General features: G+C 40.8%; 1 protein-coding gene across 4 annotated transcripts; it reads right to left on the bottom strand.

Annotated features, from left to right (window-relative positions):
• Positions 1-800: 800 nt before the first annotated feature.
• LOC129104723 (interleukin-1 receptor type 1-like) lies at positions 801-23879 on the bottom strand. 4 transcript variants are annotated; one of them, XM_054615541.1, is made up of 12 exons: positions 23810-23879; positions 12564-12655; positions 10960-11212; positions 9665-9851; positions 9266-9437; positions 8837-8899; positions 8308-8443; positions 8030-8184; positions 4994-5137; positions 3960-4127; positions 3061-3341; positions 801-2227 (listed from the first exon to the last, which is right to left on the bottom strand). In XM_054615541.1, the coding sequence occupies exons 2-12, from the start codon at positions 12637-12639 to the stop codon at positions 1919-1921; spliced, it is 1944 nt and encodes a 647-aa protein (XP_054471516.1). In that variant the 5' UTR covers positions 12640-12655; positions 23810-23879; the 3' UTR covers positions 801-1918. The 4 variants fall into 4 exon arrangements, with proteins under 4 accessions (XP_054471516.1, XP_054471512.1, XP_054471513.1 ...); XM_054615537.1 differs by lacking the exon at positions 23810-23879 and adding an exon at positions 21016-21128; XM_054615538.1 differs by lacking the exon at positions 23810-23879 and adding an exon at positions 20931-21100.
• Between the last annotated feature and the right edge of the window lie 296 nt (positions 23880-24175).

A 24175-nucleotide genomic window follows, 5' to 3' on the forward strand; every position in this document is an offset into this window, starting at 1 on the left:
TGTATCTGAAATGTAATTTAACTTTATTAATGATTAGTCAACTTTAAACCACATTGAGGGCTGCACGGTGGTGTAGTGGTTAGCACTGTCGCCTCACAGCAAGAGGGGCCCGGGTTCAATTCCCGGGCTGGACAACCTTCTGTGTGGAGTTTGCATGTTCTCCCCGTGTCAGCGTGGGTTCTCTCCGGGTTCTCCGGCTTCCTCCCACAGTCCAAAGACATGCAGCTTAGGTGCATTGAAGACTCTAAATTGCCCGTAGGTGTGGATGTGAGTGAATGGTTGTTTGTCTCTATATGTCTGCCCTGTGATAGGCTGGAGACCTGTCCAGGTGAACCCTGTCCAGGTGAACCCTGCCCAGGTGAACCCTGTCCAGGTGAACCCTGCCTTCACCCATTGACAGCTGAGATCGGCTCCAGCACCCCCGCGACCCTTCACTGGATAAGCAGGTTACGGAAAATGAATGAATGAATGAATAAACCACATTGATGGTGCATTCGAGGTCGCTCCAACATTGATGATTTCAATCCAATACTTTATTTATATAGCACAGTTTAAACAAACACAAGGGTTTCCAAAGTGCTGCACACAGAAAAAGAGATAAAATAAGTATAAAATAAGTAAAAACACATGACCCACCCAACACTTCTACATCACATCAACACGATCTAGTGTCCAAAGGCCAAATAAAAAAGGTGCGTTTTTACCAAGGTTTTAAAGAGACACAGGGATGTAGTTTGTCTAATATGGAGTGGCAAAGTGTTCCACAATTTTCAAAGAACTGTCAAACTGCAACCCTTCCAAACAACTTTATTCAGAGTATCATATTCATGCTTGTTTGCTTGTTTGATTTCTTGATTTTGTAATATTTTATGAAACACAGCTATCTTCAGAATACAATCTTTGTTCGAATCTTATAGTATCTTTAAAGACACCAACTGGACCAGCTTTCAGTAAAGTGTATTATTACATTACTTTATGTAACTTGGACAAAATATTTCAAATCTTTGGGAGCTATTTTTCATGACCTTGATCCAATTTGGCCACATGTAAGGTTGAAGAAAGAAGACATGTGTAGGTTATTAAAGACAAACAACTTTCCAGCCTTCCACATGGGTTTCATTTTTGCATATTTTCCATTTATTGACAGAATATTTATAAACATTTTTCCTTATCTGCGATTCAATAATGGTAAATACACAGCAATACATTTTATATAAAGCTCACAGTTTGCTGCTCCTCTCTGTAGAAATGTATTTTATTTATGTTACACATATTTACACGTTTCATCATACATATGTACATTTTACAGTCACTCATGTGGCTTCACCAGTCCTTCTTTGTCCACATTGTTCTTCAGTCTCCACCTGTCAACAGGTCCTGTACTGACGCATCAGAGGTGACCAGTCTTTGAGCAAAGCATCTTCCTCCTATTCTTGATCAGTTACTCTTCCAGTAGCATACGCTGTTCTTTGTGGACATCTTGAAAAGATGCACATTTAGACCTTTTCTTTAGTTTCTAATTTTGTTACCTGATGAGGTGACATTTGCACTCAGAGTACTTTTTGGTGCAACTTTTTGAGCGTGAACCTCACAGCTTCTGTTGACGATCATAGACTGTATGAACAAGGTCTCTGTGGTGTCAAACATACGTTTCTGAAGACACGTTTTGAGACTCAAAGTTGGCGTCCACGGCCATCTCCATCTTGGCAGTGACGACACAGCTGTAAACACCTTTATTTCGGCCCAAAGTTGTTCATTTTTACATGGAGGTCTATGGTTATTGACTCAACTGGCAGGTTTTGGCGCTTCCATTTCATATCACCAGAGGTCAACCGCTTAGTGACAACACCAGTATGTAATGGAAATGTCAGTGACACATTTGCATTGGAAACCAGCTTCTCTCTGGTCCGTTTCCTCATCACACGTTCAGCAGGGCCGTCTTCTCGGGGTACATCGCCCTCTTGCCCCTCACCGGCATACGGTACCTCATCTGCTTCCAGAACCTGGAGGAAGGGGAGAGCGACGGCGACGGCGACGGCGACGGCTGTGTGTCCTGTCCGTCTTTCTCCTCGTTCTCTCTCCTTCTGGAACACGTCCTCCACCTTTGACCCGTGCTCTGGTTCTTCCACCAGCACACGGCGCCCTGCTTCTTCCTCAGGTGACGCACTGACTCTGGGAATAGAGCCAGCTGAGCCGGGGAGATCTTTTCCAACTCCACCAGAATCACCTGTGGAGCAGAGGGCAAATTACAATCAGAGGTTTCTCTTTCAGCATAAGGCCATAAACTGAGAATAACTGAAATGGAACCAAAGAAAAGTTGAACTACATTCAGTTTTGGCAGTAATTGATGGCTCACCCATCCAAAAATCTGTATTATTATTATGATTTATTTTTATTATTGTTTTGTTTCTAATATTTAAAGTACAAATAAATGTATTATAAAAAGTATTATTATTATCCTTGTTCTTATGTGATGTGCTCTATCCAAATGTTTTTTTGGATTCAACTATCTTGCAACATTAGTGTGTTTGGAATATCATGTTCGTATTGTGAGCACAGTCTGTATATAAGAAGCTGACGTAGTCATCGTGACTACGTCCACTGTGTTTAAACACAATGTAACGCTGTTGTACATTTGTAAGCGGTTGTGAAAGTCTTTGGAAAGTTTTGAATGTGTGGTATTAAAGCGTTTGTTTGTTTTTCCTGCAAATAAAACTACAAAATGCAGCCGGTGGATCTTAGGATCATTGACGCAGGTTAGCCTCCCCTACTCAGCTTCTGGGTGACTAATCTGAAGTTTTGGAACCAGGATCTTATTTGAATCAAATAGCTTGTGAAAAATAACCTGCATCAGATTCAGTAAGCCACGACTATTATTTCAGATAGGTCATATATATATTTAATCAACATTAAGGTGAATATAAGTTGGTTTAACAACTTCCTAACTTTGTCAGTCTTCTGTTTTGCTGAGAACAGCTGCCTGGACGTTACTGTCAGTCCCGGTTAAACCATAAAGTGTAACTGGAATTATTGTGGCCTATGAATATGCATCATTCTCACCTTGAGAGATCCCTCCATTAGTGCTCTGTGCATTGCTGTCACACACTCCATCTGCTGTCTTGTGTCTTGATAGACGTCTTCACTGCCATCATAACTCGTGCTGCTGCTGATCTCGCTGGTCTTACCCTCTCCGTTGTCTCCGCCATCACTGCTCTTAGAGATGTTGTTGTTGTTGTTGCTGGTGCTGCTTGTGTGTCTTTTGCTGATGAAAGTGGAGGCGGTGTAGAGCAGAAGGAGGCGTCGACTGGCTTGTATGTTCTCCTCTACGGAGTCCACGATGGCTGCAGGGAGGAAACGGAGGATGAAGGGAGAGAGTAGAGTTTCATTAGAAAAACAAGAGAGACCAGAAGAGTGCAAATCTCCGCCAGGAAATACTCTGGTTAAAAACGAGACCAAACTAATTCTATTTGAGCCACAACAAAGGCCAAAATGTGGCCTGCAACAGTCCCTAAAGAGCTTGTTTTTACCCAAGCCTATTGTCAGAAAATTACCCTTTGCTACTGAAGCAGTTGCTGATCACATGTGTCCCCTACCGAGCCGGTTAGGAGGAGTGAGGAGAGTGTCAATAGAAGAGTTTTATTCAAAAACTGATATCAACTCATCGGTAGAAGTCCTTGAACATGAAGTCATAATTGAACTTAAATATTAGTGTGATGGAGCCAGTAGTATGCTAGATTAGTCGTGGACAGACAGAGAGATGCACAGTTGCACAAATATGATGATATGATTTGAGCAGCTTTTCTCTCATGAACTTCTCACAGAACTTCGTCTGAACTTATTATCATTTTAAGGAGTTTAAGAGTATTATTCAATAATTGTTCCGGACGCCTTAGGTGACTGCCCCGGTATTGTTTCAGTATCTTTATGAAGATATTGTCTCCGTCGTGTCGGTGGCTTACCCTTCCCCGGCGTGCAGTCACGGCCCGCTATGAAGAGTCTGTATCCGCAGGCATTCTCCAACACTTGGGGTAGTGTTTGAAGAGCAAACGCCTCCACTTCTTTGTTGAACCCGACGGCACAGAGCTGTGGGTACGCCACATAGGCGTCATATGACTTTCCATCCAAATCTGACACAGGAAAAAAAAAGCACAGATGCATGTTAGATTCAGCCATGTCATTTTTTGAAAAAAAGCAACCAAAAATGCACCATTAAAAATATTGTTTTTCAACACGTCTCATTTAAAATCTCGCCCCAAATAAACCGTTTGCTTTAACCAGATTTTGTAAAAATCATTCAATTCTGAGCTCCTCAGTGAAACTAGTAAGGTATGATTGATTTGACTGAGACAAACAATCCTGTAAAACGTTGACTGAACACAGAGCAGAGAGGAGAGGCTGTAAACTCTAAATTGTTCAATATTTATAACATGTAGAGCCTCCATTTTTTTCCTACGTTGGTAAAACGTGTGGATATAAAGAGCCAGAATTTCAAGTTGCGTTTTATTACTTTTTTTATGATTTATGTCATTATAACTGTGATTTTCTGCACTAAAGACATTGCTGAGTTGTCTCTACTAGTCTTGATTGTTCTGTTTCCATAGAGATGAAGAACTTTTATATTGCAATGAAAATCAAGGCCACAGAGAAAAAAATAATTAAAGTCAGATTTTGAGGACTTGATACTGTTCCAATCAGCACTGTCGCATGTTAGAAGGTCTTCTGTTACTTAGATGACATTTCAGTGCAAGAGGCCTGTGGTTAGTTAGTTTCCTTTGTTTGCACTCACTGTTGACACATGCGGTTCAGGTACTGGGCAGAGCTTACGCGTAAGTGATGTATGAGTGAGTACTGTACGTGTGTGTGTGCGTGTGTGTGTGTGTGTGTGTTGCACTGTCAGCGTTTTTGTAAGAGGAGTATAAGGGTATTTTTTTTATGAGCTGATGTTTCATGAGTATGATTAAAAAAAGAAAGGATTACTACTGTGAAATATTACCTGTGTTTGTGTAGAGGACTGGGAATGCTCTCCTGAACCACAGCACGATGTCGACCTTAAAAAGGTAGAAGATGGTGACGCTGCCGATGAACAGAACCGTCACACTGCCGAGCACCGATCCAATGGGAACCATGATGTTTGGATCTGTAGAGATCAACATCACACATGAAACATACAATTTAAAGTGTGTCAGCACCGTGTGTGTGTGTGTGTGTGTGTGTGTGTGTGTGTGTGTTTGTGTTGGGGGATATGGCGATACACAATTTATATATCTCGGCATTTATTATGGTTTTATGTTGTTTTAATGTTTTTTTTATGTCTTTGCTATGTTTGATTGTACAGCACTTTGATCAATACATTTGGATTGGATTTTTTATTCAACAATATCATGTCAACTTCAAGCCGAACACCGACGTATCGTTCGTCTTTGCCCGTCTGAGGCACAGTGTTGATCGGCTATTACTTTATATTACTTTAGTAGTGGTATATCATTTAACGGCTATTGGTTTAAAAAAAGAATTCATGTTGAAATAAATGAAACTCTTTCTTCTTTATTTACATTTCACTTTTTTAAAGCAGAGCCATCTCAAACATACACTAAAACAGGCAATGCTCAATGTCAAAGTAACAGGCTATGTGTCTATATACAGTGGGTACGGAAAATATTCAGACCCCTTTACATTTTTCACCCTTTGTTTCATTGCAGCCATTTGCTAAAATCGAAAATGTTTTTTGCAAATTTATTAAAAAAGAAAAACTGAAATATCACATGGTCATAAGTATTCAGACCCTTTGCTCAGTATTGAGTAGAAGCACCCTTTTGAGCTAGTACAGCCATGAGTCTTCTTGGGAATGATGCAACAAGTGTCTCACACCTGGATTTGGGGATCCTCTGCCATTCTTCCTTGCAGATCCTCTCCAGTTCTGTCAGGTTGGATGGTGAACGTTGGTGGACAGCCATTTTCAGGTCTCTCCAGAGATGCTCAATTGGGTTTAGGTCAGGGCTCTGGCTGGGCCAGTCAAGAATGGTCACAGACTTGTTCCGAAGCCACTCCTTTGTTATTTTAGCTGTGTGCTTCGGGTCATTGTCTTGTTGGAAGGTGAACCTTCGGCCCAGTCTGAGGTCCTGAGCACTCTGGAGGAGGTTTTCTTCCAGGATATCTCTGTACTTGGCCGCATTCATCTTTCCTTCAATTGCAACCAGTCGTCCTGTCCCTGCAGCTGAAAAACACCCCCATAGCATGATGCTGCCACCACCATGTTTCACTGTTGGGATTGTATTGGGCAGGTGATGAGCAGTGCCTGGTTTTCTCCACACATACCGCTTAGAATTAACGCCAAAAGTTCAATCTTGGTCTCATCAGACCAGAGAATCTTATTTCTCATAGTTTGGGAGTCCTCCATGTGTTTTTTGGCAAACTCTATGCGGGCTTTCATATGTCTTGCACTGAGGAGAGGCTTCCGTCGGGCCACTCTGCCATAAAGCCCCGACTGGTGGAGGGCTGCAGTGATAGTTGACTTTGTGGAACTTTCTCCCATCTCCCTACTGCATCTCTGGAGCTCAGCCACAGTGATCTTTGGGTTCTTCTTTACCTCTCTCACCAAGGCTCTTCTCCCACGATTGCTCAGTTTGGCTGGACGGCCAGGTCTAGGAAGAGTTCTGGTCATCCCATACTTCTTCCATTTAAGGATTATGGAGGCCACTGTGCTCTTAGGAACCTTGAGTGCTGCAGAAATTCTTTTGTAACCTTGGCCAGATCTGTGCCTTGCCACAATTCTGTCTCTGAGCTCCTTGGGCAGTTCCTTCGACCTCATGATTCTCATTTGTTCTGACATGCACTGTGAGCTGTAAGGTCTTATATAGACAGGTGTGTGCCTTTCCTAATCAAGTCCAATCAGTTTAATTAAACACAGCTGGACTCCAATGAAGGAGTAGAACCATCTCAAGGAGGATCAGAAGAAATGGACAGCATGTGAGTTAAATATGAGTGTCACAGCAAAGGGTCTGAATACTTATGACCATGTGATATTTCAGTTTTTCTTTTTTAATAAATTTGCAAAAATTTCTACATTTCTGTTTTTTTCTGTCAAGATGGGTTGCTGAGTGTACATTAATGCGAAAAAAAATGAACTTTTTCGATTTTAGCAAATGGCTGCAATGAAACAAAGAGTGAAAAATTTAAAGGGGTCTGAATACTTTCCGTACCCACTGTACATATGCTTATGAAGGTTTCAATAAATAGATAAAAGTAATAAATAAGGTATAATGATTCTCAGTTACAGAAGTGGACATCAATAGACCTGTACCTTTGATTTGTTTGCCTTTACTGTACAGTCTTTATTGAAAAGGAGGAAAAGTGTCACCTAGACCCCCTACTGGTCATCTTTCTACCACTAAAGCTCAACATTACTAGAGCTGTAAAGAGTAGTCAATCATCAATCATCAATCAGATTGACGACAGGTTGGCTAAAACTGATAACTAATAGCAAATATGTCAAAGTTCACTTGTTCCACCTTCTCAAATGTGAATGGGTGCTGGTTTCCATAGTCCTCTATGGTAGTAAACAATCAGTATCTAAGGGTTTTGGACTCAAACAATGAATATGAATATGAATATCAGCTTTATTGATCATGTACATACATAGATACATATATAATTTAAATTTCTCTTCTGCATTATTATTGAATTATGAAAAAACAAACAAGATAAAAAGGCTTAAAGCCGTTCCACACCAAGCACAGATTCATGGCCCAAGAACTTGGACTGAAATTGGAAAATTGTGGGTTAAATCCTTTGTTCCATAAGAATGTATCTTTCATTCTCCCTTATAATTAACCAGTTGGTTTTTAAGGGTAACGGGATACTGGACAAATGTTTAGGTTTTTTTCCCGATCCCATTGGATATTTTTTGCCCTAGTGTTAAGGAATAATGGGCCTTCAGATCAATGTCTGGTTTGATTGTTTTTTTTGTTGTAAATATTTTCAAGCAGATTTCCTGTATTCCCACTTTATCACATCACACTGGTGTTGTTACCTGCTGGTAGCAGAGTGAAGTAGCCCACAGGACTGCCCCTATTGCTTTGTGCTAGACAGGTGTAGTTGACGTGGAAATGCTCCTCCCTCAGCTCAGAGAACATCAGCATCCGCTCCATCCATACACCTTTAATGGGAACCTTCTGCTTCCACGAACTGGTCAGGACAGAAGGATCATGACACGTTACGCTATGTAAATGTGGGTTACGTTAAACTGTGCAATGATCCGTGGTTCACGTGAGTGCCAAATAAAACCAAAGTAAAGGTGAAGGTGCTGACCGTAGTTCCGAAGTGTAGATACGGTCGGGTTCGGTGTCGAGAATGAATGAATAGTCTCCAGCCATCCAAACGATATAAGCATCTGGCCTCCCCACACACCGCACAAACACCCGGCACCACTTGCTGAAACTGGACCCTAAACACATGCACAAACGATTACACAAATGATACTCTAATTATACAGAACTATATATCCTAATCTAAATACCAAGGAGCTTCAGACCAAAAATGATGTGCAGTGTTGCCAGTGTAAGATGAGATTTAGTTAGCTCACGATTCGGATCGGATCACAGATTGGATCAGCACAAAAGAAAAAAGCAAATGTAAATTTTAGAGATCCCCGATCTATATTCCCACGCTCTATATAGTAGCATTTGCTCACGTTGCTAGTTTCGACACTGAAGTGAACCAGGAAGCTGAATGCTTCCTGGTTCTGTTGGTCTGAACAAAGTCCGACTCAGTTCCTACATCAGCTAATGAAGCTTCAAAACAGCATGTTCCTCAGAAGATGTTGCAGACAGGGACTCACCCATCTCTGCCTTGATTATCTCATTGGCCGGTTCATGGATTTGTGGAATCAAAGAGTACTCGCCTGAAAAGACATGAAATACAGATGTTGAGGTTATGTAATCACAGGAATATACTGTAAATAGAATGACACCAGAGAGTTAAATACAGATGTTGAGGTTATGTAATCACGGGAATATTCTGATAATAGAATGACACCAGAGAGTTTCCAGCTCTCTCTGCAGCTCTCTTTATTTTGGTCATGGGAATGTTTTGACCTCTTGTCAACCTGCTGTGACCTGTGATGTGACCTTTGTGCTGCTCGCTAGTGTTTGCTGATTGTATTAATGATTTTATAAAAGTGAAGAGCACTGTTGGAATATAATGATTAATTACGATGTGGACAACAGTCCCCTCTCTCGCACAGCGAAGCACCAATGTCTGTTCTTACTTCTGACCGATGCCTCAATGGTCTCTGACACGGACCCCCTCATGCCGCCCAGAGAGAAGGTCAGAGTGCAGGTGTAGAAGGAGTTGTTATCAGTTTCCACCCCATCGATCTTCAGTTTGGTCGGACCCATGTAGGTGTACCTGCCTTCCCCGTCCACGATGCGCTCACAGCCCTAGATGAGGAAAGAAAAGCCAAGTCTATGACTCTACTTCTCTCTTGATTTATTCCCTCAGTAATCATTGTAAACATGAGTTTATGGTCTCAATCTGATTTTAGTGTACAGTCTGAAATTCCCATTTAAGCCAGTTTGTCAGATTGTTACGGCTGGGCAGATCTGGTCGAGCAAAACTACTCTCCAACATCTGGAATAATGTTAAAGAATACTTTATTACTACTCACTCTGAACCAGGTGATCTGGAAAGTGATGTTGTAGCTCTCCAGTGTGCTCATGTAGTCCTTCAGAGGGCAGTTCAGGGTGTCTGTGACTCCGTTCGTCAGGGTTTGCTCAGCTTTCCTCGGCCTTCCACAATCTCCGGGACTCTCCACCACCAGCTTGGTGTCCTGACTGTAGCACCGAGACGGAGTTCTGTTGGAAATGGAGACGAGAATTAAGATCCATGTTAAGAAATCAGGAGCTTCAACAAATCAGTTGTTACACTCAAACCTTCCACTTAATCAGGGTATATTTAAAACAGACGCTGATTCTGAGGACAGGCAGGACGGACAATAACAGTATCTGAAACATCATTAGTGATGTTAAATAAATCACTAAAGTGGTGATCAGCCTGTTCGTGTTAGACTTGTATGTATTGTTCGTTTTTTGAGTCAGATGCAGCTTGTTGCAGATTTGTCCTCGTCATTCGGATCATTCTGTTTGTCTTGCTGTAATTATTTTTATGTTTAGATTTCAGATTTAATTTAACAGTATTCTATTCTTAAAGTGGTAATCTTGAGGATTTTCATTTAAATAAATGTCTGTTAACTCACCACCTATCACTGAAGGAGGTAACACAATGGTGATTGAGCTCATGTCCCGCTGATGAAAGTATTGCAATATTTTAATATTTGCACTATTACAAACTGGAAAGATGCTTAATTAAATGTTAAAAAAATTGTACACTTGGTATGGAATTTAAAACAAAGCCGAAGACTCCAGACTGCTGAACTCAAGTACAATTCCATGTTTTTACTCAAATAGTAATTTAAATTAACCAGTGAAATCTTGAAGGCTTTCACTTAAACAACATGCAAACTTTCTCGCACGTGTACGTCGGTCCGTGCATCGATGCCATTAAGAGTTGCCCAAGTCAGAAATCCTAAACATTGTTGCTGTAATCTGCTGCTCCAGAACTAGAAGGTTCTGTGGCGGCTGTGGCGTAGTGGAGAGCAAGGTAGTTCTCCAATCAGAGGATCGGTGGTTCGGGCAAGACACTTAACCCCAAGTTGCTCCTGAAGGCCATCGGTGTGGACTGGATGATGAATGTTAGTTAGAGTCTGATGGTGGCACCTTGATGGTAGCCTGTCATCAGTGTGTGAATGGGTGAATGATATGTAATATACTACTGACTGTAAGTCGCTTTGGAGAAAAGCCTCTGCTAAATTACTCTAATGTTTACAGTGTAGACAGACACACAAACACAGAAGTTTCTTTCACCTTCCGTTGATATTTCTACTTCCTCCTGATGCCGACGTACCTCACTATGGTCACATATTCTCCATCGTCCTCCAGCTGTAAGTTGAAAAACCACAGCGTCTGCCCACGCACCAGGATTCTGCCGCTCTGGTTGGTCATCTCCTGGCCCGTCTTGGAGTCGTACCAGGTGATGTTGTACGGGACGGCTGTGAAGTTGAAGACATCCGGAGACACCAGGGTGCTGTTCAGCATAGCCGTGTCCCCGGGGACGGAGAACGTCCTATCAAACTGGAGACTGTAGTGGGTACAGTTCTCTGAAACACACGTCAGCGGAGAACGGATTGGTCACTTACTCTTTGTCAATGTCAAACAATTGTTGGGAATGCTAGGGCATTTTATTTATGTAGCAAAATTCATTACAAGATAACTCAATGTGACTTGAAAGGACATTTTGTGAACGGCGCTTTAAGGCCCTGATCGGATGCGTACCACGCTGCATTTCTGTTGCCCAAACAGTGTTGTTTGCAGCATGTTGTTTTCTTATTGTTAACTACAGAATGAGCACTGACATCAAACTGTACGCCACCCTTATTGTTAATAGCAGAGTTTAAATTAACGAAAACAACTTTCCCAAAATCTGAAGTACAGCTGTGATTTCCTTCCTGCTGTTTGTCTGTTCAGATCCTGGTGACCTATGTTTCCCCGCTGTGGGACTAATGAAGGATTATCTCATCTTATCTTAAAGGTGTATAACCGAGCCCAGCGTAAGTATGCAGCAAAAGTCAGTAGTAAACACTTTAATGGCTTTGGGCACTTTTCTGCTCTAGGTTGAATCTTTTACAACTCGAGGAGTTCAGGGTGCAAAAACTCTTTGCAAAAAAAGATCAATTATCAGAAAACTGTAAGTCTGAGTCTGCTTTAAACCTTTCTTTTATACCTTTTCTTCCTGCCTTTCTGTCTCATGTTAAGCACTCTGAATAGCCTTGAAAATAGAAAGTTGATTTACCTTTTCTTATAGTTGGATTCTCTTTTTCTATATTTGTCCAGCAGCTAAGGGATGTAGAGCTGTGAAGAGGACATCATGGCTGACTTGCTGTATTTTTACATTCTTGTTTATGTCACTGAGATGGATCTTTTTTTATTTTATTTTAACAATTATCTGCCAGCTGAAGCTAAAATCACAGAGGCTGCAATGCATATTTTTAATATTATATATACTATTTATAGATGTATAGTTTAGTAATGGTGCCTTAGTTAACTGAGCATGTATGCCCTATAGTCACATCTGTAGCTGCCTACTTTGACCCATCAGCTGTTGTGTTCAATGCCTTGCTCAGTGACACTTTGTCAGTAAAGTAGGTTTACTCAGGTTAACTCCACCCTCTCAAAATAATTAAAAATAAAACATAATTGTTAATATGCCATTATAGCTGCACCATGAAGCATTTTATCTGGAATTATGTGTGTCAGAAACACAGAGTCACTGCAGTTACACCAGTGGCCATGGGGGGGCGATACAATGCTTCTTTACAGACTGGAGGCTGATGTTGGAGTTTTGGCAAATACCTTGGAAAAATACTACTTACTAATAAACACGCACACGTGTGCACAGTATGAAGATATGTTTCAGAGCCAAAGTAGTATTTATATCGTTTTTTTGCTCACCCTGTTTAAATCCTGCACAGATCCCAGAGAGGCCGAGCAGAAACAGAAGGCTTCCCAGTGTCGACTGCAGGCCCATGGCTGGAAAAACACACCTAGAAACAAGAGTTGGAGATGAAGATACAAAACAAGCCAGAGTGGAAGTGCTACTGGAGAAAAAGCTGCAACAGCAAGCGACTTACTGGAATACTTCTGTCCAGTGACACTGAGAGGTCACAAGAGGCTTTAAAATACAGCAGGAATCAGCAAAATAAAATGTTCTTTCCCCTTTAAGACAAACTTCATGCTACCTAATGTTTCAAAACTTGCGTCTGTCTCTCCCTCTTTCTGCTTCTCTTCTCTCTCCACTCTCTCCCACTTTCCCTCAACCTCCCTCATTCATGACAAATGCTCCGGTATTTCAGGAGTCATTGTTGCAGAAACGTCTGCGTAACACTGCTGGAAGGAGGCCCGGCATTCCTGATCACTGCTTTACCCAAGTGAACGTCCCTACGTAGACTTCCATGTAAATCTATGAATGAACGCTAACCACTCAGGGGAAATTGTTTTCCTGTTTCTCTCGAATTTGTACTTTCTTTCATTTTTATTTTATGTTATTTAAGTTGCTCTTGGTCTTCGAGTCTGTTGTCATTGGGTTGCTCCAGTGTGATTAGCAGCACCGGTCACATTAACCTTGCAGCTAGGGTCGGGTTCAGGTCTTCATCTCTGCCTACACTTCTGGTAACATTTTGGTATGCTCCTTCTAGGAATATAACTGTTTTTTTATTTTATTTGTTGTTACAAACAATGGGGTCAGTACCTCAGAGCTACAGAGATTCAATATCTACCCTTTGCCATTGGCATCAAACATCATTAGGGATGAGGAATGACCATATTCAGGAGAAAGTGCCACAGGAAATGAAAATGCTCCTGAGAACAACCACATTATTATTGCAGCCGATTACCAGAACAGCTCACTGTTTTGAAAAACATCCAGCACTGTCCAGTCATATGAGCTTCATGTATGTCCAGTCATCCGGATGGACTGTAATTAACGTGTGTGACTAAAGCTGGAGACAGGCACAGACCTATCTAGATGTGGATTGACTCAGTTAAAAATAAAAATAAAAACTCCCAGAGCTTTTAACCTTGAGCTGAATCCACGAACCCAAGAAACGAAGGGCTTATCGGCTTCAAGAAGCATTCTTATGAAAGTATTTCTGAAAGAAACATAATCTCCATTTGGGATGTCCTGCGTTGTGCTGTCCAGTAATGGTTTTGAAACCTGATCTGAAACTTGTAGAAAACCTAATTCCATGTGCATAAATTATTTTTTAAAAAGGGAACAGGGTTTGACTAAAAAAAGGCCTGAGGAAAAATTGGACTAAATTCAAAATGCAGTCAACATTGAACAGACCCAACCAGAACACTGGCAGGAGTTTGATGCATGATGGTTAATGTTTTAAGTACACAACATTGTCTTTTAATACCCAAATACTTAGTTGGGTTTAGAAAAAGATCCTGAAATACTGTGACACATAAATCAACTTTGACTTGACGCATGCTTACGCGTCCGCGTCCTTATACTTCCTCGGGCATGGGTATGTGGATAACATATGAAATCATTTTGTGGGACATCTACGAATTAACCCTCATTGTTTTTCATGTGTTTTGCTACGAATGCTGCATGAGACCAGCCTAAAAAACAAATAAATCAGTTTCCAGACCGAGCAAACATAAACCACAGTGCTCCAATTAGCTTTCTTTGAAAAGAAGAAGTTAAACATCTGTGGTTATACAGCATTTCTGTGAATCTAACAGGATATTCATGACATGCTGGTTAAATGTGTGCAGCAAAAGTGTTAGGCCACAATCAGATAGGCTTCACCATCTTTAACAGATAACAGCAGATCTGAACTGACCACATCTGTCACTGCGTAGTAGTGAGTAGCTCTGACTCATCTTTACACAACATTCAGCAGCCAAAGCTTCTCTGGCAGGCCTGATCAGTTTACAAACGTCACATCTGGCATCACAGATGTGTAATGCTCCTGCGGCAGATCATCCGGAATATTTTACATGATGATGCAAACATGAAATCCTGGAATTGTTGCTCAATATTAAGTATTACATAGCTTTTATGAAGTGTTGGAACAGACATAAAGAATATATATGTGCTTTTCCCCCCAATTTTTAAGGTAGTTCTGGGGATATTTCAGAGAAAACTGGAGTTCAAGAGATCTAACCCTGTTTAAGAAGTTCTCTCTTAATTGTGAGGAAAACATTGCAATTGTGAAGATTAGAAATTAGATTAAAAATTTAAGAAAATTAAAGATACTGAATTCTCATAGAATCAGTTGTTACCTTCCAATTGAGAGATATATATATATATATATATATATATATATATATATATATATATATATATATATATATATATATATATATATATATATATATATATATATATATATATATATATATATATATATATATATATATTTATAGGCCCACATCAAACTCTTGTTGCTTTGTGTGCCGTCAGAAGCGTTCTCAGATAAACTTAACAAGAAAACAGTAGCCACAAACTGAAAGTTCTTTGGGGTGGAAACGGTAAACGGCAGGAACATTTTCCAAACCGCAGTATCTGCACCTCTCCATCTCACTACAGGAACACTCGCTGCCGAAGAGAGAGAGCAATAGAGCCGTGTAGATGGAGGGTGCAGCGGTGGTTTAACAGGCTGCAGAGAATGTATGAAGCTCTGCAAAGCTCTGTGGTTTGACTTCTCACCTCCAACCTGTCAGGTCAGAGTAGTCGTTGCACTGACAGTAATCTGAAACTTTCCTTTTCACACCTTTAGATCAGTTTTAACTGGAACATAAAATAGAGATGTTTTATTTTCGTTCTTGTACAGTTCTCTGAGGAGTAAACATGAAGTCAGACAGACTTCTTGAATTCACGGTTTCAGGACCCACATTAGAAGCCATTCAAAGCACTTCTTCTTCTTCTTCTTTTTGTGGCAAAACAGAAAGCACTTGAAATAGTTGAGAAATGTTTTACCTTGCTTGGAGTTTAAGCCTTCAAAAACTGAAAGGGATAATCCAAAACAGCTGTATTCAAGTAAATCTCAATTTCTTTAAATATGTATTCAGAAAAGTCGCATGTTGTAGCTTTAAAAGCCGGAGGATGAGTGTTTCCTGTCGACGCACATGCAGCATCAGGCGGCATACTTTTACTCTGGGACAAGCCCAGGCGGGACAGGGGAGCGTGGGAAGAGCTCGGTGGTTGGTGTTATGGAGACGTGGGAGTAACACGGAGAAACATTTAGTCAAGTGCTTCCCCTCGCCGCCGGAGGCCTGAAGGTGTTGGTGGTTGGCCGTGTAACGTGTTGAGCAGTGAGTCAGACGCCATCAGTGTTTTCTAACTCCCCCTTTGTTTACCAAAAGCTGGATGACAGATAACATCCGGATCGTTTTTACATAACTCAAAATATAATCAGCACCACACGTGTGCCACTCGTTGCTAAAAGCAGCTTGTCATCTTTAATATTTCTCTCAACATATCCTTATCTTAACTTCACCCTCACATATTAAGGGTAAGCTATGCTGCACTGCAGACAGCAGCTCATGGAAATATGGCTTCCGGGCAGGAAACTATAAAAGAGGTTCCCCTGCCAAGCTCACAGAGTTCATGTGTCTTTTTATAAGCAGGCCTGCTTTTTTAACCTTGAGGCTAGCAACTCTGACATTGCAACTTGAACATGTACAGTTCTGTTATTGGAAGAATATGAGGCCATCACATCAAGGACCAGCATCCTCTTATCAGCTTCTAATCTTCGCTGGCTCTTTCCCAAGTTCAGAGGCTGGATCCTCTGAAGGACCTGGCTAAGGTTGAAAGGTATAGAAAGTAAAGAAAAAGTACACCGGGATGAATTCTGACTACTTGGTGCTGACCAGTAGAGCCTGGAAATGCCAACAAAACAGGATAGTTTTCAGCTGATCACGAGCGGCTGGTCATTTTCTGTGAGTAGGGTTGTTAAGGTCTGGAGAGAACATTCTGCTATCGGTACTTTAGAAGTTCTGGAGTGAGATGTCCTCTCTCTGCCTCTTTGCCTTTATCTTTACTCTGACACACACACACACACACACACACACACACACACACACACACACACACACACACACACACACACACACACACACACACACACACACACACACACACACACACTCAGTACAGTGAGCCACACATGATGGCAGAGAGAACACAAAGATCCAAAGATTCCTCCAGTAGACTCTGAGAACTCTGGTTGTCTCAAACTCAATAAGACCCTCACAAGTTAAGGAGGAAACAGCAGCAGTTTATCACAACATCTGGACAACAAGCAGAACATCAGTCTGCACAAATGATCAGTGATCTACTGTTTGGAATGCAGCCGTCCATCCTCGTCCTCTGCAGCTAACGTTAGTCTGATCAGAAGAACAGGATCATCAATGAAAGATCATCACTGAGATGATTGTTTAGCTGAGAATGGACTTTAAAGATTTTAGAACTTCTTGTATTGCTGTTCAAGAAAGTTTTGTTCACATAGAAGAAGAATAAAGCAATGTTGATTCTTTTCTTAATACATTTTTTTCTCACAAAAAAGTCAAACGAAAACGATAACGGTATCGATAAGGAACTAAACTGATAAGCAGAGTCAAGAAGAGTACTGTTATCGATAACCATCCCAGAAATAAAGTTAACAATTAGTCAAAACTGCAAGTCCAAAATACGCCATGGAGGAACAGCCTTAAAAACATTTGGAACAACTGACTTAATCAGATTATATTTTATTTTATTCACATCCAAATACATAAAAAGTTGTGTTTGAAGTGGGACCAGCCATGTGAGCAGGTTTGCTTTAGAAATGCAGTCTTTGGAGGGTCCGGATTCTGAAATGGGACGCAGCTGTCGGGCCGTATGTGTCAGATTTGGAGGAAACTCTATTGGATTCTTTTTAAGCACAAAACGAGAAGCAGGTGCTGTTTTTCCTCCAGAGCAAACAAGGCTAAAGCTTCTGTTTTTCTTGCATCAGCAGATGGTGGAAGAAATGAAAGGTTGATGTAAATATTGTTACTAATGTTCTCATCCTCTGCAGAGAGGCTGCTGGGAAATGTTGTACATTTTAATCACTGTACTTGAAGAACTAACAAATGATCAGATCATGATATTTCTTTCTTTCTTTAAGATATACTTAGGATTGAGTTGACTGAGTCATGCTGTAAACGGAGAGCGAAGGCACTGTCGTAGAGACTGCTTGCATGGCAGAAAGCGGACAAACACTTTTGGGAAATGGGGCCTCACCAAGTGAACAAATTTGTGCAATGTTTGTTGTCACTTCAGCAAACTGATGGAAAGGAACAAGCGACCACTTGTTTCTGTTTGCACACGGCTAAGTGGTAAATCTGCTCAGTTGTGCGAACTTTGTCCATCTGTTTGTGGGACAGCGGTTGCAACACAGACTGAATGATCACAGGTCAAAGGTCCTGACAACATGAACCTATTAAACAACATGTTTTCATTGTCAACCTCATGTTCTGTTGGAAATAAAGTATATAAGTGTTGAATATTTACTGTCACTGCAGAGTAATTCAATTTGATGTAATGACCTAGTTTGAGTATAAATAACAGTAAATATAAAGCTACAAAAATGTGCAATTCCTCACAGATAAGGGTCAAACTGGAAAGAAACAAAGAAAAACGTCACGGTGATGTGGGAAGTAGTGATAGCAGTGATTTGGACTCAACGTTGGTTGAACGCAGCCCACCAGGTCCAGATATGAGTCAGCCTAAACATGGAGGTTCACTCATGATTCACTGACAGTGACGAGGCAAACATGAGGCCGAGGCAGTGAAGTGTAATCTTGTTCCTTGAAACAGTTCACACTGGCTGATGAAATGCGAAGAGAGGAGTAACGTTAAGATTAACACGTCACCCTCACGGCCCAGAGAACATCTCATTTAAGAGACTGATTCATTCAATACGCATTGTCTGTGTGAAAGATTTAAAAAGCCAAGATTCTTACAGATTGTGTTCTTTTGTCTTTGTTCAACGATTCTTACCCAATATGGTAACGTCATATTGATTGTGTTCTTTTGTCTTTGCTCAACGATCAACAGTCTGAAACCCAAAATATATTGAAAAGTCACTGATATTGTGGCTGCAACTATTAGTTATTTCAATATTTGTTAATACTGTTTATTGTTTTAATAATTTATTTATTGTTTTGACTATGAAATGTCAGAAAATAACAATTTTCCAGAGCTCAAGGTGCAATCTCAGGTAGTAGTAGTAGTAGTAGTAGTAGTGGTATTAATATTAGAAGTAGTAGTGTTTTGTAATAGTTTTGGTAGTAGTAGTAGTATTAGTAGTAGCTATAGTTCTGAGTAGTAGTAGTAGTAGTAGTAGTAGTAATAGTAGTATTTATAGTAGTGGTAGTGGTAGTTATGGTTCTGATAGTAGTAGTAGTGGTAATAGTTTTGGTAGTAGTGGTGGTAGAAGTAGTAGTAGAATTACAGACTCACTTTTTTAAAATCAAATCAAAAATCTAAATATATATTCAGTGTATTTTCTCATGTAAATTCAGAGAGTAATATCATCTGTTCTTAGAGAGATGGAGAAGTGCTTAGCACAGCAAAAAATCTGTGCAAAGAAAAATAGTTTATAGTTTTTTTTCGTGGGCGAAGAGGATGTGATCCCAAATGCTGATAGAGAATTGAAACCCAGATCCTCAATGGATGTCTTCAACACAAGCAGCAACTTGTTCAGATGTCTGACACGCCCGGAATGACAACAAACCAGACGCACAACGAGTCAGAACCAGTGAAGCTTTGTTATTAATGCTTTTTACTCCATGTGAATGAGTCACATTAATACAACTTTACTCTGTTGAACCAAACCGTTCACGCTGAGGAAAACTCTTCATCTGATCCTCATGTGCTGTCTCCGAAAGCAGTTTATTTTTAAACATGTCTGAGAAAACATATTTAACATTAAAGAGGCACTTGAAATGTTGAGATAGAGCAGTGGGTGGTACTCTGCTGGACTGATACGAGACAGAACAGCGTGGGAATATTCCAATATAATAACAGAATAGAGAAACCCTGATTTAATATTTTAGAGATATCCCGTCAGTGCAGTCTTTGGATTCAGATTAATGGAAAGATTGAGTTGAAGCCATTTGACTCGAGGGAGGTTATCAGACTTTATGACTCATTGAGGGAAGAGAACGGGAGTTACCCTTCCTACGGCAGAGCACGAGAATTTCACGTTTCATACTGAGTAAAACCACGTTTTTTTGTGGCAAAACGTGGTTTTTTTGTTTTCTTTTGCGGTCAGGTGCTCTATCCGACTGCTGACGCTTTTCATCTCTGCTTTTCCCACTGCGGTTCTGTTTTTTTATGTACAAATACAGTAAAGTAAATTACATCAGGTACTGCAGCACTTGAGATAACAAATATGTAAAAGAGACTGAAAAAATCGATCTTTTGTTACCCGTCAAAACAATAAAACCACCAAATAATATATAAACCATATAAAAGGGTACACACAGTTTACAGTAAAAAGAATAAAGTCATTGTAATGCTTGTGCCCTCACTAACCCGACTTCAGTTAGGAATTTAGTCATCAATAAACCCACAGATATCAGTCTAATACACACACACACACACACACACACACACACACACACACGCACACACACACACACACACACACACACACACACACACACACACACACACACACACACACACACGTGTGGCTAACCTTTACTTTCAGTGTTATGCTATCTGGTGTAAAACGGGGAACCTATAAACACCAATAAAGCACTTTAACACACATCTAAACAAAACAAGCAGAAAGGATAAGCATCACGTTTGACTTACCGGGCAAATCAAAATTGAACAATCGTCCAAAATGCACCTGAATGAATCCATTATTAATCCATTATAATTTAAAGTTGTTTATGTATTTTTGCAAAAAAACATTTCAATGCCATGTCATTGATTTGAGGTACATTTCTGGTGGTTTAATAAAAGAAACAAGCATCAATATTACTATCTATGAAAACCTAAAATCGTCTCTTTATTGAAGCAGCAGGTGCCTCTTTATGTATTGTGAAAGGAAGGGTGTCTCCTCTTGTGGTCAGCATTACCACACACTTCTCTTAAACAGTAACAGTTCTCTTTATGGGGATTGAGTAGCCCTGATGTTTCTAACCGATCTGAGACAGACACAGATTTATTTACCCTTCAGCGACAGAGTTTATATTACAAAAGTAGGAAATTGGAAAGAAGAGTTTGTTCTGATGAGCAAAAATGAGCAGATTATATATATATTGACTCACCTCGGAGAAAGCGACACAGAGGCACGGAAACAGTCGGAGGAAGGACGAGAGAGTTTACACAGCAGTTTACTGGAGGAAACCTCACCTCTGACCCTCGCGTGCAGAGTGGAGTCTGGACAGCCAATGACTCAGCCGCTCTGACCCACCTCCACGGGACCAGAGCATAAACAGCTCCGACTAAGAGGAGGAGGACGTTCTCATGGCACCTCTCAACTGTCTGCATTTCAACACACACACACACACACACACACACACACACACACACACACCACACTCACTCCCCCTACCCTAACCAAAATATCTGCACGTCACTTCAACAGAAAGTAGCTTCAACCACCAATTCAATTTACATGAGTGACACGTTTCTATAAATATAGACATTTTAAAAGTGTTTCCACGGGATATCAAGGTGGTGTTTGTGGTCCCCCAGGAAAAAAAAAAGTATTTTAAAGTGAAATGCATCAATCTGGAGCACTTTGAGAGCAAAATGAAGAGGCTAGATCATAAACACTTGTGAGAAAATAGTCTATGAGAAAATGACTCTACTTCTCTCTTGATTTATTCCCTCAGTAAACATTGTAAACATGAGTTTATGGTCTCAATCTCTAGTTTCAAGTCTTCTTCAATACAGCATGATGTTCATTTAGTAAATGATGCTCCATTTAGAGTCAAACAGACCATAAAGCAGGGGATGCTTTAGGGCGGGGCTACACACTGATTGACAGGTCCACAGCAGAGACGTATACGGCGTCTCTACCTCACTCAGTATAAGTATGGTCGCTGACGTTCACTGGTTGTAAATAATTAAGATGGCAACACTCGTTATCCAAGATGGCGACGCCAAAAACACCTAACTCAAGGTTTCAAACGTCCACAAACCAATGGGTGGAGTCACGGTGACTACGTCCACTTCTCATATACAGTCTATGGTTCACCCTCTGGGGCCCAATTATGGCGCTCCACCATTGATGAAAAATATATATCGTTCTTTTATATATTAAGCGTCAGAAATATCAAAAACGTCCACTTTGAGTTTAGAAAATAAATTGTATTTTCTTTTTTTATTACCTAGACTTTCAATTTTTGTGGCCAACTATTTGAAAAAAAATGTCTACAATCATACTTCCAAGAACCAAAAAAACCCCAAAAGACCATTACATCTAAGATAAGATAAGATAATCCTTTGTTAGTCCCGCAGCGGGGACATGTGCAGGATTACAGCAGCAGAGAGTATAGTGCACACAAGAGACATAGTAAAAGAAAGACAAGATAAAAATAAAATGAAATAAAAAACAAGTATTATAAATAAGCAATAAGAAACAGTAAAAAATCCACAATAACTGAAATATTATATGTACAGACAGAAAAACTATCTACAGGGAGCAGTTTGGTTTCCATCACCTAAATGTTAAGCTGACTCCAGGGCATTTCTTCCATCAACCACTTTAAAGGCGTACTGTTGTCGTGCAGAGGCGTGCCGACACACCTGGGCTTCCCCGCTGGAAAGAGGAATCCCCAGAAGCCGCAGACATCGGTTCAGCTATGAGTTAGTCCCCATCGACCACAATCCCTGATTAAATGTCACTCTAACTACACAAACCTGTATACCATTTAAAGCCACATTGTGGCAGTTAGAACACACTTCCTGACTTTACAAGCGCTCTGTTCTCTTTTCTTTCTCGTACAGCAAAAATAAATCCACCATGTTGGTATCTTTTCCTTTTACCACAACCCATCAGAATTTCTTTGTGGTCAAAACCTGACTTTTGGTCAGGGCTGATGATACTAACAGATGATGTTGATGATGTAAGGAAGCTTGACCGGAGATTAGAGGTTCCCAAGGATCCCAAACTTTAGTCAAAGTAATTCAATGTAGGATTAAGTGGAGGTTGTGACTACTAGTTCTGGTTATGTTTGCATCTTGAGTTCTACTAGCTTGTGCAGAAGGACGTAAACACATGATGTCGTCCGTTGGCGACGTAACTCACTAAGAATCACAGAAATACACCAAGAAATGTCAGCAAACAAAAGGTTCTAGCTAGCAAACATGGATATAACATATTGAGTTTTGCAGAAAATCAAGTAGAGTCATTTTCTCATAGACTTCTATACAACCAGAGGAGTCGCCCCCTGATGGACAGGAGAGAGAATGCAGCTTTAAGACATGAAGCTTTGGCTTTATTCTACAGAACCGGAGGTTGTCGCTTGTGCTCGATACTACATTTTGAGCATGTCTATGGCCTCTACACGGCTCTACACATGGTGACAGCTGTGCCGGAGGCCTGCAGCTAACAGAGCCAGCACTGTTTGTCTGAGGAGGACACAAAAGTGTGGATGCTACGCTTCTACGACGACGCTGTAGTTCTGGACAGCATTATCAGCTGAAACCGACCCCGGCTATGTCAACAAAACAAGGGGAAGCTCAGATACCAACACACACACACACACACACACACACACACACACACACACACACACACACACACACACACACACACACACACACACACAGAGAGAGAGTGACTTCACTCTCAGCTCAGGTAAACATTACCCAATAGTTCTTTACGTAGATAAAAGTTGTTTTAACTGTGGAACTTCTTTGGGTCTGTTGTGATCACAATGTGATCGAGAAAATAGTTTGAATCTGAAAGTAAGGCTATTCCAGCCCTGAAAAACACACCCAAGAATTAACACTGACCGCATGCACAGACTTGTTTGACCCAACAAAGTCCAGCTCGGTTGTCTTGACACTGAAGTATTGATCCTGAACTTAACAGAGTGCAGATGTGGAGCAGCCGACGTCACGGCCAGTAACAGTGATGTCATGTTTTAAATGACCCAACGTCTCAGTTCAAAGTGTTTAAAGACAGTTAACTCACCAAAGTCTGGGGTTTTCTCGGCGATGGCCTCCTCAGGTCACATGGAGACTCTGTGAAAACATGGTCCAAACTCAGACGCGTCCTCTCCAGATGTGACTTCCTCTTTTGTGGAGACTTCAGCACATGTTGCAATTTCCTTCAGAGGAGATCTTTTGAAAGCCGGCGTGTGTCCTAATATGTTGAGCAATAACTGGGAGGAGAGCAGCCTGGATCCTGCTCTCTGGATGATTCACAGGCTGCTCAAGTCTCTTACTCAGCACTTAGATATCTTGTTTTTTAAAGCGGACACAAGTTAACACAGACGACAATGTCATTTGTTCTGTGTGCCACTGTTGTATTACTAATTAATCCCAGTGTGATGAATGC

The sequence above is a fragment of the Anoplopoma fimbria genome, chromosome 16, assembly GCF_027596085.1.
Source record: "Anoplopoma fimbria isolate UVic2021 breed Golden Eagle Sablefish chromosome 16, Afim_UVic_2022, whole genome shotgun sequence".
Taxonomy (NCBI): domain Eukaryota; kingdom Metazoa; phylum Chordata; class Actinopteri; order Perciformes; family Anoplopomatidae; genus Anoplopoma; species Anoplopoma fimbria.